The 17113-nt window shown below is 39.4% G+C and overlaps 1 protein-coding gene across 4 annotated transcripts in view; it reads right to left on the bottom strand.

The window, feature by feature from the left end:
- Positions 1 to 17113, bottom strand: part of TLE1 (TLE family member 1, transcriptional corepressor) — a 75955-nt gene that overhangs the window by 8229 nt on the left and 50613 nt on the right. For all 4 annotated transcript variants that reach the window (XM_062640860.1, XM_062640868.1, XM_062640877.1 and 1 more), the window contains 7 exons: positions 16543 to 16596; positions 14865 to 15017; positions 14000 to 14144; positions 13105 to 13295; positions 11775 to 11851; positions 4058 to 4307; positions 2067 to 2314 (listed from right to left, as the gene is read on the bottom strand). In XM_062640860.1, the coding sequence (XP_062496844.1) occupies positions 2067 to 2314; positions 4058 to 4307; positions 11775 to 11851; positions 13105 to 13295; positions 14000 to 14144; positions 14865 to 15017; positions 16543 to 16596 (1118 nt within the window). The remainder of the gene's footprint in view (positions 1 to 2066; positions 2315 to 4057; positions 4308 to 11774; positions 11852 to 13104; positions 13296 to 13999; positions 14145 to 14864; positions 15018 to 16542; positions 16597 to 17113) is intronic.

Genomic DNA, 17113 nt, shown 5'->3' with positions numbered 1-17113 from the left:
TGCAGTGATTATCACTGCAGTTGGAGCAGCTGCAGTGATTATCACTGCAGTTGGAGTAGCTGCAGTATCAGCTGTCGGGGTTTGGGTAGCTGCTGTACTTGTTGATGGGGTTGGCGTAGCTGCTGTGTTTGGAGCTGGGGTAGCTGCATTATCTGTTGTGGTTGAAGTTTGAGTAGCTGCTGTACTTGTTGCTGGGGCTGGTGTAGCTGCTGTGCTTGGAGCTGGAGTAGCTGCATTGTCTCTTGCTCTGCCCTCAATCCAAGGACATTTTTTTTCCCTTTGAAGGTGCTGGATAGTGTTGAACAGGGCCCTGTAAGCACAGGGCAAGCCCCAGCACATTGCCATGATTTGTCCATCTCTGGTATGACCAGAATGACAACACACCTCATCTAAGTGGTTTACTAATTTTTCTGGATTTTGAGCTTGTTCACTTGTGAACTTTCAGAGCCCTGGATGGGCCCACTGGCCTAGAAACTTCCCATACTATCCCACACACCCTGTCACTCATGACTGTCCAGCCTTGGGGAAAATCTCTTGGTCCTCCTATATCGCTGTCTAACCCTAGACAAGACCCAAACCCGACTCTGCTTAACTCTTGAGATCAGATGAAATGGTTGTGGGTAAAACATGCTCTGTATGCATGCCACCATGGTGATCCCCATCACAATCAGCAGGCAGGTCTCAAGGATACCCAAAGGCCATTGAAAACCTTCAGAACTCTCAAATGATGCTGTAAACAGTCTGTTGGGGGGCTGGGAGTGTAAGGGAATGTCTCCTTCACGGGCTGACCACACGAGGAGGGGGAAAAAGATGTATAATTGCTAAGCAAAGGAGAATCGAAAGAATGTAACTCCCACAGGTTGAGATAAGAACAGTCCAGTAACTAAGGTATAACACAAATCACCGATAATAATAATAATGATAAGGGAAATAACAAGGGAAGGGAATACAACCGCTCACCACTTGCTGACCAATACCCAGCCCGACCCGAGCAGTGATCTAGCCCTTCTGGGTAACTGCCCCCAGTTTATATACCGGGCGTGATGTGCTGTGGCATGGAATAGCCCTTTGGCTAGTTTGGGTCAGGTGTCCTGTCTCTGCTCGCTCCTGGCTTCCCCTCCTCCCTGGCAGAGCATGAGACTCAGAAAGTCTTCGGTCAGAGTAAACATTAATGAGCAGCAGCTAAAAACAGTGTTATCAGCGCTGTTCCCAGGCTGAAAGTCAAACACACAGCACTGCACCAGCTACTAAGGAGAAAAATGACTGCTACTGCTGAACCCAGGACATCATAATAGTGTATAACACTACTATTTTGGTAAGCATAAACCAAAATTTTTCTTGTCATGAACTACACAGCTAGTTGCTTGAAGCCATTTCACACACAGAGCGTCAGAGCACTAATACTGGATAGTGACCTGTCAGAAATGTTAATCTTCCTCTAATATATTTATTAACCAAAGGTCTAACAAAAGATTTAAAAAGTAACTTACATTGCAATCCATTTATTCTCTGTGCGACCCACTCTAAAACTTTTAGAGATCAAATTCCCCAAAAAAACTCATATAGCTTTTTTCATGAGTGACCTAATATCAGTTCTTTATGATTTCCTGAGGAATTGACACTTTCAACTGCTTTTGTAAGTTTAATTTTAATACTTACCATCACTAAATATGAACTGAAAATTCTCTTTATTACTTAACAAAGCTTAGGACAAAGGAACACACCTCAAAGAGTTCCCTAAGTTATGTTCAGTCTACACCAACCACAAACCAGCAAAACTGCTAACTGTAGAAACCTGCAGACAAATCCCAACTAACCAAAACCAACAGAAACTTTCAGCATGTTATGGTCCAACCCTTTAGGTAGGCCCTGAAGCGCATCTTCCAAGACTAGGCTGACGCTACCAAAACTAGTTTCTGCTCAACTCAGGTGGCAAACCACATTCTTTGTATAAGAAATACTATTTACTTTGCTGTCAGGAACCATTATTCAGGAAGATAAATATTTATGCAGCTGTCCAAAGAGTAACTTCTATCAAAGTTTTCTGCAAATAAGTAATGACTCACCTGACCAATGTCTGATTGTGCAGATCCCACACTGCAATGTTCCCATCACTGCAGCACGAAAAGCACACCTTGGAATCAGGGCTGATAGCCAGAGCATAGCAGGCAGGGGCTGAGGATGTCAGCTCTGCTTTTATACGAGGAGTTGGTGCTGCCAGGTCCCATATGGACAATGTGCTGGCTTCTCCTCCAACTATTAGGGTGCATCCATCAGGCAGCAATTTACAAGAGCGGATGTAGTTATCTCTGTTCTGTACAACACAAATCACCTCAGTTATGTTAATACATGCCCTGCCAATAATGACCACTAATACAATTCCGACTGCATCCAAGTTTTAAACAGTATGCAATTTTTTCCATTATCAGAGTACTGAAGAGGAACCAGGAAATTCTAAAAGGCTTCAGACACCTATTTCTCATCACTAACCAGAGACTGCAGCTGCAGAAACCAAACTGCAGACTTCTGCTGTCACAGTCTACTCTGTTTTAAACCTGATGAATGACGAGTCTGCCAGCTCATTACACAAAAACAGAGCCAAAGTAAGCTTGCGTTTCTGCAAGTGCACTCCACCAGTGAAGGTCACCAACAACAGAAATATTAAATCAAACGACCTTTCATTTGGCATTTAGGTAAACCTACGCAAAAGTGTGTTTCAAGTCTCATGCCCTTCAGGTTTTGGAGTTCCTTTCAAATACTATTTTGCATTCACCACTGTAAAGTTAAAATATGAAGTAATCCCATAGTGCTCCTGAATTTATGTTGGTCCTTGTTCAGCATGACTCTTATCATACTTATATCATTAGTTTCACATTAATGATACTATTGCTGACTGAGAGGTACTACAGGGGATTTAGAACTGGAAAACATTTCAACCTTCACTTATTACAAGCTTGACTTCTTAAGTATATTGGATACCCACTTCTCCATAACAGCTGCTGAATTAACCAACACTTCTTTAGGAAATGGAGGGTTAAGATCTGTAACTCAAAACATACAAAAAACCACTGCAAGAAGTAGTCAAGAGCATTCCTACTACTATTCTCTTATTCATAAGAACAGGGAACAGTAATTTGTGCAGTGGGCTTAGTCTTGTCAGTCATTACTGCTCCATAGCTAAAATCAAGGCAGGTAGGACTTTGCATTCAGATTGATACCTGCCACAGAACAGAATACATACTCAACCATACTTTTACTACTAGACAACTAACATAAGAGTAGCAGTAAATAAAGCGTAAAGGCTAAACCCAAACTAAACTAAAACAAAAACCACATTACATTTAATTGGATCAACACTGAATCTAGAATTATTTTCATTCAGAATATATATTAGTGTGCTTTGTGACAGCAAGTCTTCTTAACATTTCATAAATGTTTATGCTGCTTCTAACATGAGAAGCATGTTTAATTGAGCCATCCCTTTTTTTTATTAGCTTTTCTGCTACCTATACTGATGCACTCAGTCCCTTTCAGATCCTGCAGATGTGGGAACAACCAACCAAAATGTGTAACTCGTGGATCACCAACAAAAGCACAGAGACTTAAACTGACCTTCACACTTTGTCACATTATTTCATTATGTGGTTGCTGTCCTCTTACACAAAAATCGGGTTGTCACTACTGGTGTGAGTGAAACACCTAGGAAAGTTCTGTGCAGCCCTGCATAAGCCTGGCTACATTCCTTTTAAACTCATGCACAAAAATCATCAGCATGACTAGAAGGGGAAAAAATTAAAAACATCAGCTACATTCTCTACTCAGAATTCTTATCTGTTACTTGACCCCTAGTGATGGTATTTATCCCTAAACAAACCAGAACTCTTCTCCACAACTCCACCTGTTACGTGTTAAAAAAAGACAGCTAAATACATAAATCAAGAAACAGAACTGCCTGCTATTTCCATGTAATATGAAGAGAATCCAGACAAGGCCAGCTATTTCCTTATTGAGTCTCCAAGCAGAAGGTACCCTTATGCACAAGTTCCTGTTGACCTACCAGGCAGTCCAGCTGGGAGACAGGGCTCTTGTTGCCAGGCTGGCTGATGTCCCAGACTTTGACGCACCCTTTCCCACCTGTATATACGTGTCTCGTGGGGTTGCTGATGGTAACTGCACACACAACTTCCCCGTGGTTCAGAGTGTTGATCTGACGGGCATGGCGAGGGATTCCTGGACCAATGAGGGCATCAGGAGGGAAAGGAACTGGCTGCATCTGACCATCTGCAGTAACATGAAAGGAGTAGGCTCTTTTGGGGAAGAGAGAGAAGACAAAACCAAAAATATAATCATCAGCCAGTTAGAGTGGCATAGTGCAAGAAAACAAGTATTTTTTATTTGATCTTTCAATCTTTTTTTCATGACAATCAGAGCTACAGTGCCAAGTCATGCATGCACATGAAACCTCAGAAGGAGACAAGGATTCGCAAAAGGTATTTTCAGCTTGCCTCACCTGATGCATTCGTGCAGTGGATAAACACGTTAAATTCTACTCTTAACTCTGTGCACTAAGGTCATGGCTGGTATCTGTCAGCCACCTGGATAATCAAAGGATCTTTCAAGCCCTGGTTTCTAGCCAGCAGTTCCAAGTCTTAGCCTGCAAGTCCTGCAGCAACAATCCCTCACCAGGCACTACTACTCTTCCAGTGTTCTTCCATGAGACCTGCACCTGTTGCCTTGCAGAACCACTAGCCAAAGCGCAATTTTTGCTCCATTTCTGCACCTCATCTTTAACATCAGCACTAGCTGTGCTCAGATACCTCTCTTTCCAGCTGGTAACTAGTGCTTTAAACAGAAAATAGAAATTTGCAGAGCGGTTGTGCACACCTTTCATAATGAACCCGATACCATCTTCCCATAATTATATTTTCTTGAGTTTTTCAGAAAAGCTGAAACGCTTGGTTTCCCAGGTAGTTTTGGCACTTCTGTAACACCTAAAGTGAATCCCAGCACTGAAGAAAAACTCTTCTTTAGGGAAAGTAGACAAAATTATTTCTTCATGTTCATGGCAATGCTGAAAGTCAGCTGTACTTACAGACCAGAGCACAAACAGTGGGTAATAAAGGTTTCAAGTGCAGAGGGGGATATTCTTCGTTTCCTTTAAATAATAATGAAAATGCTACTGCAAAAGGCTGCTTTTTGTTACACTGGTGATCTCTTTTCAATTCTTTTGTTTTAAACCCATCCATAGCACATATTTTCAATGCTGTCATAACATTAACATCATTATTCAAGAGGCCAAAGTGGATAAAAAAACGTTGAGATCTTTTCCCCTTATCTCCCCATTAATAAGCTGTGGTCTTTGTAGTGATAACTTCATTTTTCTAATACATTCTTGTGTTCAAAATTGCCCTTTCTTTTCCAAATGTACCTTCTTCCTCAGAAATCTTCAGTCACTGTAGCTCAATATTAGTATTGCATCACTCTAGCAAGGACCAAACAACAGATAATTCAATTTAATCTTCTGTTCTGAGCTACTATTTTCAAAGCATTTTATTGCACGTTACCAAGTACTGCACAGTTTGAAAGGAAGAACAAGCAAGATGACTGGATCTGTGACAGACATCACAATGCAACTGAACATGCCCAGGAACAGAGCAGAAGATAATTCCTTTGAAAAACAGTGAGAAGTGGAGAACCAAAAGAACTCTACAGTTCTTTCAAACAGATGGTAACAGTGGAAACAGCCCTACGCAACACCACAGTTTTCTCAAAAGGGTAAAAACTGGTTAACAATAATGCTACTAAACAAAAGAAGTTAATACGCCTGCTCAAAGAATACACAGAAATGGAGGATGAAAGAGTGCAAAAGATGACAAATCATTTTGGTCACGTAAATGTCAGGAATGGGAAATGCAAGATAAGAAAGGAAACATGAGGTTCACTCCATTACATGTATACAAGATTCACAGCCTATCAAATGTATTTCTTCCCACAGGACCCTTTATCTTTATTTGTATGAAGAATTACAGTAATGATAAGGGCTTAACTAGAAATTTGTTTGATTTCCATGAAAAGGAGTAGAGACAGAACTGTCCCAAAGTAGTTACTCACTAAACAGATGATGAGAGAGAAAGCAGAAAAGGAGTGGCAACAAGACTAGTCAAGGCTCAAAAAATGCTCTGGTTCAGGTACAGAATCCAGCTAAAGTCATAGCACTTAAGATGTTGAAAAGATGGGCCCGATCCTGGGCTCCAGATCAAAGTCAGTTCCAGAGTATTTGTTAGCAGTAAGAGTACACAGATCTGCACACAACTCTGAAGTCTCAGCCTGTCCCTGCTTTTATCATGGACTGTAAAAAATAATCAAGCAAGCATTAAAACATTTTTTCCAGCATAAATAAAATTAATAATCCACTTTACATGACTTTTTTCTTTTAACGGAAGATTGCAACATAAATGTTCTGTTCAAGTCAAAACACCTAAATAATTGGTATCTTGAAATGCTTCTGTGCATACACAAGGCTTCTCAATTCTGGCTGAGATGGGGTGGGAGGAAGACAATAGCAACATTTTTCAAGTACTTCACGCATACTGTAGAATTATGATGACTCTTCTGCTCTGAAACACCAGAGACTTATGCAGTGTACTTTTAATCTAATCACACAGAATTTCCACAGTATGCCCGTATTTAAAGTGAAGTTATATATATATATCTTCAAAGTAGTCTCTCTTTTTTATCATCCTGAGTAGGCATTTGCTTCCAAGACCAGCTGGTCAGGACTCAAGATGACGGAGTTTTAGGGCTTAACAAACCATCTATAATTTTTTACAAGCCAAGACAGCTTTTTCTGCAGTGCAAGTTATCGGCAATCCACTGTATAAAGAAATGGCTACACATTGCCAAATCCTTCTGTCCCTCCCAAGAGAAGCACACAGAACAGTAAATGTCCCTATTTGCATGAAGATTTGAGTCATGTCATGCTAACATCACCACGGTCAGCATACTTCTGTGCACTAGTAACCTGTATCTACTAGCTATTATGGTATAACTTTGCATTACACATACCTTTCACTTTGAAAAAATCTTTCATCATTTACCAGACTGACACTCCCTGGACAAGGAAAGCTTCTGACTCCAGACCAAAGTACTGGAAACAGCCTTCCATTAAAGTATTCCTCATTGTGCATTCACTGAACAAATGTGAAGGTCAGAAGAACTGAAATATTTTTTATTTTTGCTTTGAGCAATTCACTAACAGCATGCTATTTCTTTCCAAAAACACATATAAAAGTCAGCTTCTAACTAGAAGTTGAAAGAGTTTTCACGTGGAATTTCCTTTTCCCACTAAAATGAGAAATGTGTATTTTCAGCTCTGCGTCTGTAACGCCTCATGCTTCAATTAAAACCACATTTAAAAAAAAATACGGGGAAATACGTTTGTTCTCAATCCTACCATTAATTCACAATTTTAAACTGCAGGGAAGCAATAACATGGATATAAATCTTCCCAGTAAGCCTGAAAATCTGTGGTTAGTGCACAGTTCAGCTATGAGAAGGTGTGGTTCACATCAAGGAGAAATCCACAAGAACATTAATTTACCAGCTATAGAAGACTAAAAGGTAATAAGTACCTTGCTATGCAAAGCAAAAAACATGATTACAAAAACACACCAAGAACTTGCAATCCAGGGCACAGTTAAATGTATCAGAATGACAGAGGGCAAAACTCTGACACCACATGTGCATGTCCAAAACTAGACCTGATTTCCCGCCCACAACCTAAGACAAAGATAATTATTGATTAGGTGATATCTCAAAACAATCTGGAAGGAAATCCCCAGAAAAACCCCACCACCAACAAAAAACCAAACAGAAGAGCTCCTAAAACGACAATAATCTACTACTGATCGGAATCAACCTTGAAACCAAGAATATGGAAATTTACTTGATGCACATTCATACAGACAAGTCCTTGTCTGCAAAATTAATTACTGAACTACAAACAACTGAAGAGAAAACAACTAACATGAGATCATATCTGCGTACACCAAAAAATCCACGCAAAATGTAAAACCTGAAAAGCCTTATAGGAAATAAGTAAAAAGAAAACAAAAAAAAAAAAATCCACGCAAAACAAAAAAAGACAAACAAAACAACTCCATACACACAAAACCAAAACCCAACCCACAACCTGCTACCACATGCAAAGACTAGCTCATTTGTATAATTAAGAAATTGCTGAATACACTTTGACTTTCTAGATTGCTATCCAATCTCCCAAGTACATTTATACCACTTCTAACAAATTAGACTCTGCAAAGAGCAAAACTGAAATATTAACATTCAGGAACTTACATAGATGACAAAGAAGACTTGCATTTAATGAAGTTACAGAAGAAGGCAAGAAAAAGGCAAGCTTTCCAGATAACAGTCCACTGATAAAAGGCAGACAGACATGTAGGAGTGGGTACTTCAGCAGTTACCAGTTTTTCTAACAAGCTACTCATTGACAGATCTCAGAACACACAGGGGTTAAAAAAAAAGGTGAGTGGTAACAAATGTCACCCCCCTTGGGAATAGTTTAATTTTCTCTTGGAAGAAGAGTCGGGTGGAAAAAAAAACAAACCAAAAAACAAACCAAAGCAAAAAAAAGACAAAGAAAAGCCCTAAAATAACCACTGATAAAAATGGTGCAGCCATGAGCGTACACATATAGCTTGGGATCCAATGGTTCAATTTGAAAATTAACTGTACCACTTGCAAAACGAGACTAAATCTCCACATCTCATCACACCAGTGTGGCATCTTAACTACGCTCTAGGAAAAGGCAAATGATGTAAATGCACCAGGAATACTCCACTAGTTTTCATAATTATATAACCATGTACTTGGTATAGAAAACACAGTAGATTTGCCTAGCATAAGTAAGAGATACTCAAAGATGCTGCAGGTAACAGCATCTAGCTAGCGACAGCAATCAACAGTAAAACAAGATTGTTCTAAAGCTGTCAGTGGAAAGATAACAGATCAATTTATGGAACGTTAGGCTTGCCTCACAATAAAGATAAGAAAAGAAGTCTCTTTAAGACAAAATGACTGACTCAGTCAAAGTAACACAACCACAAAAAAATATTACAGAGCACACCAGCAAATCAAGTGGAAAGTAGAGAGTATGTAGCAACACTGTAGGCGACCTACAAAGCAGTGTAAATAAAGTGCTGAAAATACTAAAGATTAAAAAAAAAACAACCAACCACCAAACGAACGAAAAACAACAACAACAAAAAAAACAACCCCCCCCCCCACCCCCCCCCCCCCCATAACTTAGCTATGAAATCACAGGATACAAAGTATAGCAGCACACACGCACTGCTTTTGTGCCTTGAGTAGTGCAACAACTAGAACTCAGCAATTGGAAATTTCTGACTGAACAAAAATAGGGTTTCGTAGCTTGTAATATAAAATATTGACAAGCATTACTAATGGAATAAGTCATTGAAAGCTGATGAATATACGTGTTTAAAGGTAAAAACTTACAGCCACTGGACTATGCAATCTCAAAAAATACTTTCTGTAAGTATGCCAAATTCTACTGAAGTCAGCAAGAGCGACCCTGACCCTCAATAAAAGAACGTTTTGAGAACAAAGCCTGTTCCTTACTGCACTAAATTGAAATATACCACCATTCGACACACTACACCAACTCACTGAGCCCTCACTTCAGGAATCTTGTTAACATACCACCAACTTTTCTTTAAGTAAATCCTTAAAAAAGATTTAACAGGTTTTTCATGCTGCCAACAGAGAGCTAAGTCTGTTCTAGAAGCACAGTGGGTAACAACGATGAATGGCTTTCCTAATTTAAGTCTGCTCTTTTCCTACTGCTATGGAAAAAGAGTAGAAGAAAAAACACACTTTTGCCTGTAATCTGGTGTACTTTTTAGGACGTCTGCATGACTGTCATTACAATGTATCACTAACCATTAACAGAAGTTCAAAATGAAGGCAAAGAGTGTATAACTTTCACTACAGCATGTCTTACAGCTTAGTATTCTAACAGTAAGTTTCTGAATTTTTCCTGAAGCTGCAAAAGGAAAAATTAAACCATGATAGACTGGTAAGGAAGATAGCCTGTAACAGGAACACACAGCATAGAAACTGCAAAGTGTTAAGTGAATTTCAAAATTGTATACCTAGACAGAAACTAACTGCAACTTCCAGTTGAAAGAGAAGACAGGACTTAATGCCAAGCATGAAGGGATGAAGAATCCTGGGCAGCATCAAAAGGAGCATGACCAGCAGGTCAAAGGAGGTGATCCTGCCCCTGGTCTTGTGAGACCTCACTTGCAGTACTGTGTGCAGTTCTGGTGTCCTCAACATAAAAAGGACATGGAACTGTTGGAACAAGTCCAGAGAAGGGCCACCAGGATGATCAGGGGACTGGAGCACCTCCCGTATGAAGACAGGCTGAGGAAGTTGGGTCTGTTCAGCCTGGAGAAGAGAAGGCTGCGTGGAGACCTCATAGCAGCCTTCCAGTATCTGAAGGGGGCCAATAGGGATGCTGGGGAGGGACTCTTCATTAGGGACTGTACTGATAAGACAAGGGGTAACGGGTTAAAACTTAAACAGGGGAAGCTTAGATTGGATATAAGGAAGAAGTTCTTTACTGTAAGGGTGGTGAGGCACTGGAATAGGTTGCCCGGGGAAGCTGTGAATGCCCCATCCCTGGCAGTCCTCAAGACCAGGTTGGACAAAGCCCTGGGTGAGATGGTTCAGTGTGAGGTGTCCCTGCCCATGGCAGGGGGGTTGGAACTTGACGATCTTAAGGTCCTTTCCAACCCTAACTATTCTATGATTCTAAGAACAGGCCGTACAGAATGCTGAAAAACCTCTTATAATTTTCTCTGCCCCACTCTTTCCAAGAAAACAAGTTAAAATTTGCAGTCTATTCTCTGTTTGTACCTGTATAGACTAGTTGTCCAGAAATACTTAAAAAATAATCACTTTATCGTGACATACTCATGAGCCTACCATGCATGTGTAAGCTAAATCTCAGTCTGCCAAAGCCAAATTACTGAAAAAATTGATGTATGTTTTTTGATGAATTCGTTTTATTGTAACATCAATGAGCCACAGCATCACACAAGTATTTTATTTAACCACCTCTTCTTCAGTAATTGAAACTTTTCAATAAAAGAACCTATTGCAAAAGCTACCTTACATCTATGCATCACCTGCTACACAATTGCTTCATCATTCCTTTTGCTCTCCAGCTGCACACTCACATAAACATTTAAAAGAGCTTTCTCTATTATGCAAGGTGTGGATCAGCTGCTAAAGTAGCTGCTTCAGACACCCACTGTGACCAACAGTTGCAGACTCTCATGCCTGTGCCAGGCATGGAGTCTGTGAGTTTGCACTACATATTCATGCTCAACACAGTAAAAAGTTTAGTTTCAGTAAGTTTTATCTTACATATTTTACCACTACCAATTTGCAGTCCTCTTAACTTCTCCCAGAAAGAAGGAAATAAAAAAAGCCTTAAAAGTATACCTTCAACAGCTTTTCCTTCAAAATAACTATATGCACCCCTGTTTCAGGATATGACAACTAGCATTTGAGAATTTATATGCTGTACCTCTTGCCAGGAGAAATCTAAATCTCCTGGGAACAACCAGACACTGCCTACTTTAGAATTCTTAATTCACTGACACAAGATAACTTTATTCTCCCTAGCTATTGCAGATGTTACCAAAATGTTAAAAGTTACTTACGGTTTTCCCCCAGGAATCCCTGCCAGATTTGGAGGAATGCCAGGTACTCTCATGTGAGGAGGAGGATCAAACCCAACCTGACAATGAAAAATGAATTAATCTCCCACTTGTAATTTCTAATTCAACAAACCCCTTCTCTTCACTCCCAAGATACTTGCATTTAACCAAATGTGTCTTTTATACACAGTATTAGATAAGTGCACGGCCCTTCGTGGGGGGTGGAACAAGACATTTTCCCTAGGAATGCTTCTGCATTTATAGGAGAACAGAAAACCAGTAATGTGTATCATGCATTCATACCACTGAACACAAATACCCCTGTGTGTAGCCACGCCAGTGCTCTTAAACTCTATGACAGCAGTGTGCGCCCATGCAGGCACAGTGTGGTGCTGGAAAACAGCATCAGACCCCTGCTAGTACCTGCATGGCTCCACATCGCACTGAGTAGCCACATCAGCTAGGAGATCTCTCGCAGATCTTAAATATACTATGCTCCCTTTACATACTGCAATGCCACTAAACTTTCATATCTTGGATGAGTATATACATCAAATAATACAAACAGAAATCCTGGACTAAACAGACCTAGTTTTATTTTTCACCCAAGTTAAAATTCTTCTTGCTTTAAGGAGCACATCTGCTATTTAGAATTTCCACATTTTCTGCCCTAATGAGACTAATACAAGCTTAAATCCAATCTTGCAAATTTACAAGTAGGTAAGATTGTCTATGCAGAAAACTGCCACCATGCTCATGTTTGCAGAATCAGGCCCCTAGGTTATTCTGGTTGACAACATCTCTAACTGCTATGCTGCACTTACTTGCTACAGCCACAATTATTCTTAACACACCTTATCACAGAGCTCCAAGACATGTAACAAACAACTTCCACAAAAAAAAAAAACAACAAAATACAAGGAAAGAAACAAAGTTAAGATTCTTCTACATGCTTCAAGGTTAATTTGCTATGTCTGCGTGGAACATAAATCTGGTTCAGCAAGAGAAAAGATGATGTCCACAGCAGCAATGAAATACTTCATAGCTACCCAAACAACCTTCTCAAAGCACAAAATACCTTTTTTTGCCATTTATACATTAGTCAAAGTACTGATGAAGGTGAAAGAAAAAAGGGAAATAAATACACCAAGATTCTCTGTTTTCAAGGTACAAATTTGTTTCTCTAGCTACACAAGCAAATGAAACACAGTGAAGCTGTCAAGCCTCTGGCACTGTTATAACTTGGGAATTCGACAGTGCTAAATGAAGCATGCAGCTCTTCCCAGTCAACCACAGCACACAGAACTGAGATTGCATGCAATATATGGCCTACCATAGGAGATCTTCCATAGGCAACCACAGCAGCTGCAGCAGCCGCAGCACTCATCTGGGGTGACATATTGTGCAAACTGGCATAGGCTGCCCCTGGACTGGTTAACTCCCCATTTATGCCAGCATGAGGTACCATTCCAAATGGAGCAGGGTACGGTCCTGGTACTGCCAATGGTGTCCGCAAACCTGCAGCTATGGAATAATGAAACAGTTTTATTTATATATTCTCACACACGTGGAAGAAACCAGTCCATTTTTTCCCCATAATACCTAGCCTTCCCCTCTCACATATGCACACTGTCAAATGCCCTAATTTATCAGTACTGCCACCTCTTTTCACTCAGTGTAAATAAGATCTACTGAAGTCTGAACTTGCCGATTACTTCTAACAATCTCTTCTAGCATTACCTATTTCCATTGCTGTCATATTTCCCTGTTTACGTTAGTCTCTCCTTAGCCAAATTAAGCAGTAAAACTGACAGACATGGTTTACACAGCTCATGTCTGAAGCAACTGTGCTGTACCAGCCTGAATAGCGAAAGTAAACTTCCCCCCCCTGTATTTGTCAAGATTTACATCGCCTGAGTCTACTAATATTCACTGCAAAAAGCTGGAGAAGAGATTGCATTCAGAATGAGCACCAGAAACTTCTGAAAAGTCTTTTTATATTGCATTCAGTATCTGGATTATTTGCAAAAAAGATAAAGACAAAAGTAAACAAAGAAGGATAAGACACAAAGACATTCAAACTCTTGATAATCCAAACATCTGCTTCTCATCAAGCCCTCTCTTGATATCAAGAACAAAGCAATATATTTAGTTAACATTTGCACAGAACTACATACATAAAAAAGATTAATTTTGGAACCACAGAAACACGTGAGGTAATGCATTACCAGCTTGGTTAACCAGAGGGTCCATTGCTGGAGGTTTGCCAAGGCCTGGACGAAGTCCTGGAGTTGCACTAGTGCCTGGGGTTGGCACATCACTTCGAGGAGTCGGTGTGCTGGATTTCAGAACAGGCGTGCTGGCTTTTTCATGCTGGTATCATTAAACAAATTAAATGAGTATTATTTTTAATCCAGGCCATATTATACAATTTATCACAACAGCAGCTGGGATGCTGGGCGCCTACTACCTAGTCCCTCAGCCAATTTTTATAAACCCAGGCAACGCTGACAACATTAACTTGTGAGAGAGAAATGCTGACCTTTTTGACTGCTGCCAAAATTAAGAAAAAAAAAACAACCCAATGTTATTTTGCCTTCTTCCACTGGCATTAAAAAAAATAATAAAAAATGCCTGAACTGTTTTTTTTTCAGGAGAAAATTTTACCACAAAATTATTTTAGCTTGGAAACATTAATCTCAATTAACACTATACACAGCCAATCTAAGTACAAAACCAAAATACCTCTACAGCTGATAGTACCAAAAAATTGTGACACAAAAGCTACAGAGAATCTCATCAAGCTACTAGTGATACTGCAGTAAATATTTTCAAAGAGTAACAGCTTACTTAGAAGAATTTAACAAAAGCCTGTAGGACTTCTTAGCGTCTATATTCAGACTATTTTAAACCATAAGCTATTGCTCATAAAGAATAAACAATGCTTAAGCAGTAGTCTATTTCAGCTTCAAATAGTAGTCTATTTTCAGCTTTAAAGCCATGTACTTTCTGCCACAAATAGTTGCAAAAGAATGAAGACACAGACCTCACAAGAAAGAACAACATATATCTGGACAACAGACTGCAACCCACCAAGCTCATTTCTTTGGATTTGAGGGAAGTGGAACTTCCTGAAGAGGCTGTAGATGCTGGACTGCTAGAGGCATCTTTCTTCAGCAGGCGAGTTTTATCTATACCGTTTTCACGTGGTGAATGAGTTGGACTTGCCCTTGGGGAAGAAGGATCCTAAAACAATGGGAAGGGAAGAACAGCACAGAACCCTGTCACGGGCTGGTACAGAATTGTCACTAAGGAGTCTATGGGAAAAAAGCTAGAAAAATTTTAGGAGCAAGTTCAAATTACAAGACATTTTGTTATATCTATAGAAAAAAAGCTGAAATCCCTTCATCGGTTTAGAGACATAGTTCATACTGTAAACAATCTGGTTTTATTTTATACTATATGTAATCATAAACTGTTTCCAAGCATAAAGCTTGCCATCTAAGCATATCTAAGTACAAACTAATGCAAGCACAAATGACACATGGTAAAAGCAAGAAAGACCAACACTAATGCAGTAAATTTACACTGGTTTTATTATGTACATTCTCCACACACTGCTAGTGACAACAAGCACACCAATAACCTATTTAGGCCATACAAACCTTGCTCATCTCTATCTTCAGAAGAAGAAATAAAGAAATGTTTTTTATGTCTTAATATCTGTCACTTCTTTCTAACTATCCCTTGCAATTGCCTTGCTACTTCAATCTACAGGAAAACCTGAAATCATCTCTCAGGTGATTATCTTTCTTCCAGAGGTACTCTCAGCATTTACTTTAATCTGAAAAAGCCAGCTCAGTTAAGCTACCATGTCATCAGAGTCTGCAGGTTCTCCATGCTCCTTTGGCTCAGGAGAATAGCAGCTGGAAGGAAGCAGTCCTCACAAGAGGAAACTAAGTATACTGACTGATTACTGAGCAATTTCATCCTAAATAGGGCTTCTGAAAGGATTACTAAAAATCCCTTGTTTGATACCTATTTTGCTACTTGGCTGACATCATTTGGGCACTTGGAGCCACAGAAGACACTTCTCTGGCAGCTTCTCTCCCTGTGCTTTTCACAGAGCAGAACCTCGCTACCATATTCAGGCTTCCTAAATCTCTTTGTTGCATGAAATAAAAGATTTAAAAAAGATAAGGCCCATCTCTTCAGTTTGATGTGACTGAAACGTCTCTGCCCTGAAGGAAAAAAAAAAAAAGTGATACAACCTCTGGAAAATATTGTGAACTGACTGACTTCATTCTGACTTCAGCTGACTTCCCTCCAAAAACCAAGCATTTCTGAAAAATGTTGTCTTTAACACAGGATATTAAAATAATTATAATTTTTAAGGTACAAAAAGGTTTTTAATAATACTACTACTACTAAATATAATGTTAGATAATGTCTTCCTTTTTCATTTGAAGATAGTAGTTTGAAAACCAGAGCCCTTCACCTGCATCTCACAACTCTCTACGCAACAGAGCAGCTGTGAAGCATCAGAACATAACTGCCAAGGGAACAGACCTGGACAAAGCAGTAGAAGGAAAAGCTGAGAGGGCAACCAGATAAAGCTCTGAGGAAGACATAGTGATTAGTACTAGAAAAAAACGAGAAGTTGTGAATATTTTAACATATCCACACAGGATTCTTTTTGTTCTAACATCTAAATGCACTTTTCCTTTAACCTTTGGGCAAACGTCAAGACTACAAAAATGAAAAAAGTTACCTCATTGGATACATCTACAACCAAGTTATCGTCACTCTTGTCCCCATCACTGTCCTATTAAAAATAAATAAATATAGTGTTCATTTAAATTAGTACATTAAGAGCCCAGAGAGAAAGACTATGTATCTACTGAGACATTTTTTTTGTTTTCCTAAACAAAAAGCAAACAGCCTTTCATTATTAGCAATAGGGAAAACAACGAAAACAGGAACACAACACCTTATTTCTGCTTCAGTAATAAAACCCAAATAAGGTAGAACTAGTTGAAAGCTGATGGTCTCACCATCAGTGCAAGATGGTCCAAAGCTCCTTCTCATTACCGTCATAAATTATCACTACTTCTAAAAGAGAAACTCATTCTGTTCATATGCTAATCTCATGTGTTAATCTTATGGAAATTACTACTTGTGCATACCTAAAAAAAAAACCCAACAGACCTCATAAAACTGGAGCTTTTTGGCACATGTTTGATGAGTGATCTTCCTCAAAGTGATAGGACAATTTTTCTCATTTTCCAGAAAGGAAAGTTTTGAAATGAAAAATTCTGGGGAAGAAAAAGCTTCAGAAATGC

Source organism: Pezoporus occidentalis, unplaced genomic scaffold (genome assembly GCF_034315485.1).
Source record: "Pezoporus occidentalis ecotype Australia unplaced genomic scaffold, CSIRO_AGI_Poc_V1 ctg117, whole genome shotgun sequence".
Lineage (NCBI taxonomy): Eukaryota > Metazoa > Chordata > Aves > Psittaciformes > Psittacidae > Pezoporus > Pezoporus occidentalis.
The sequence above is the reverse complement of the archived record's forward strand: the minus strand, read 5'-3'. Positions and strand labels throughout refer to the sequence as shown.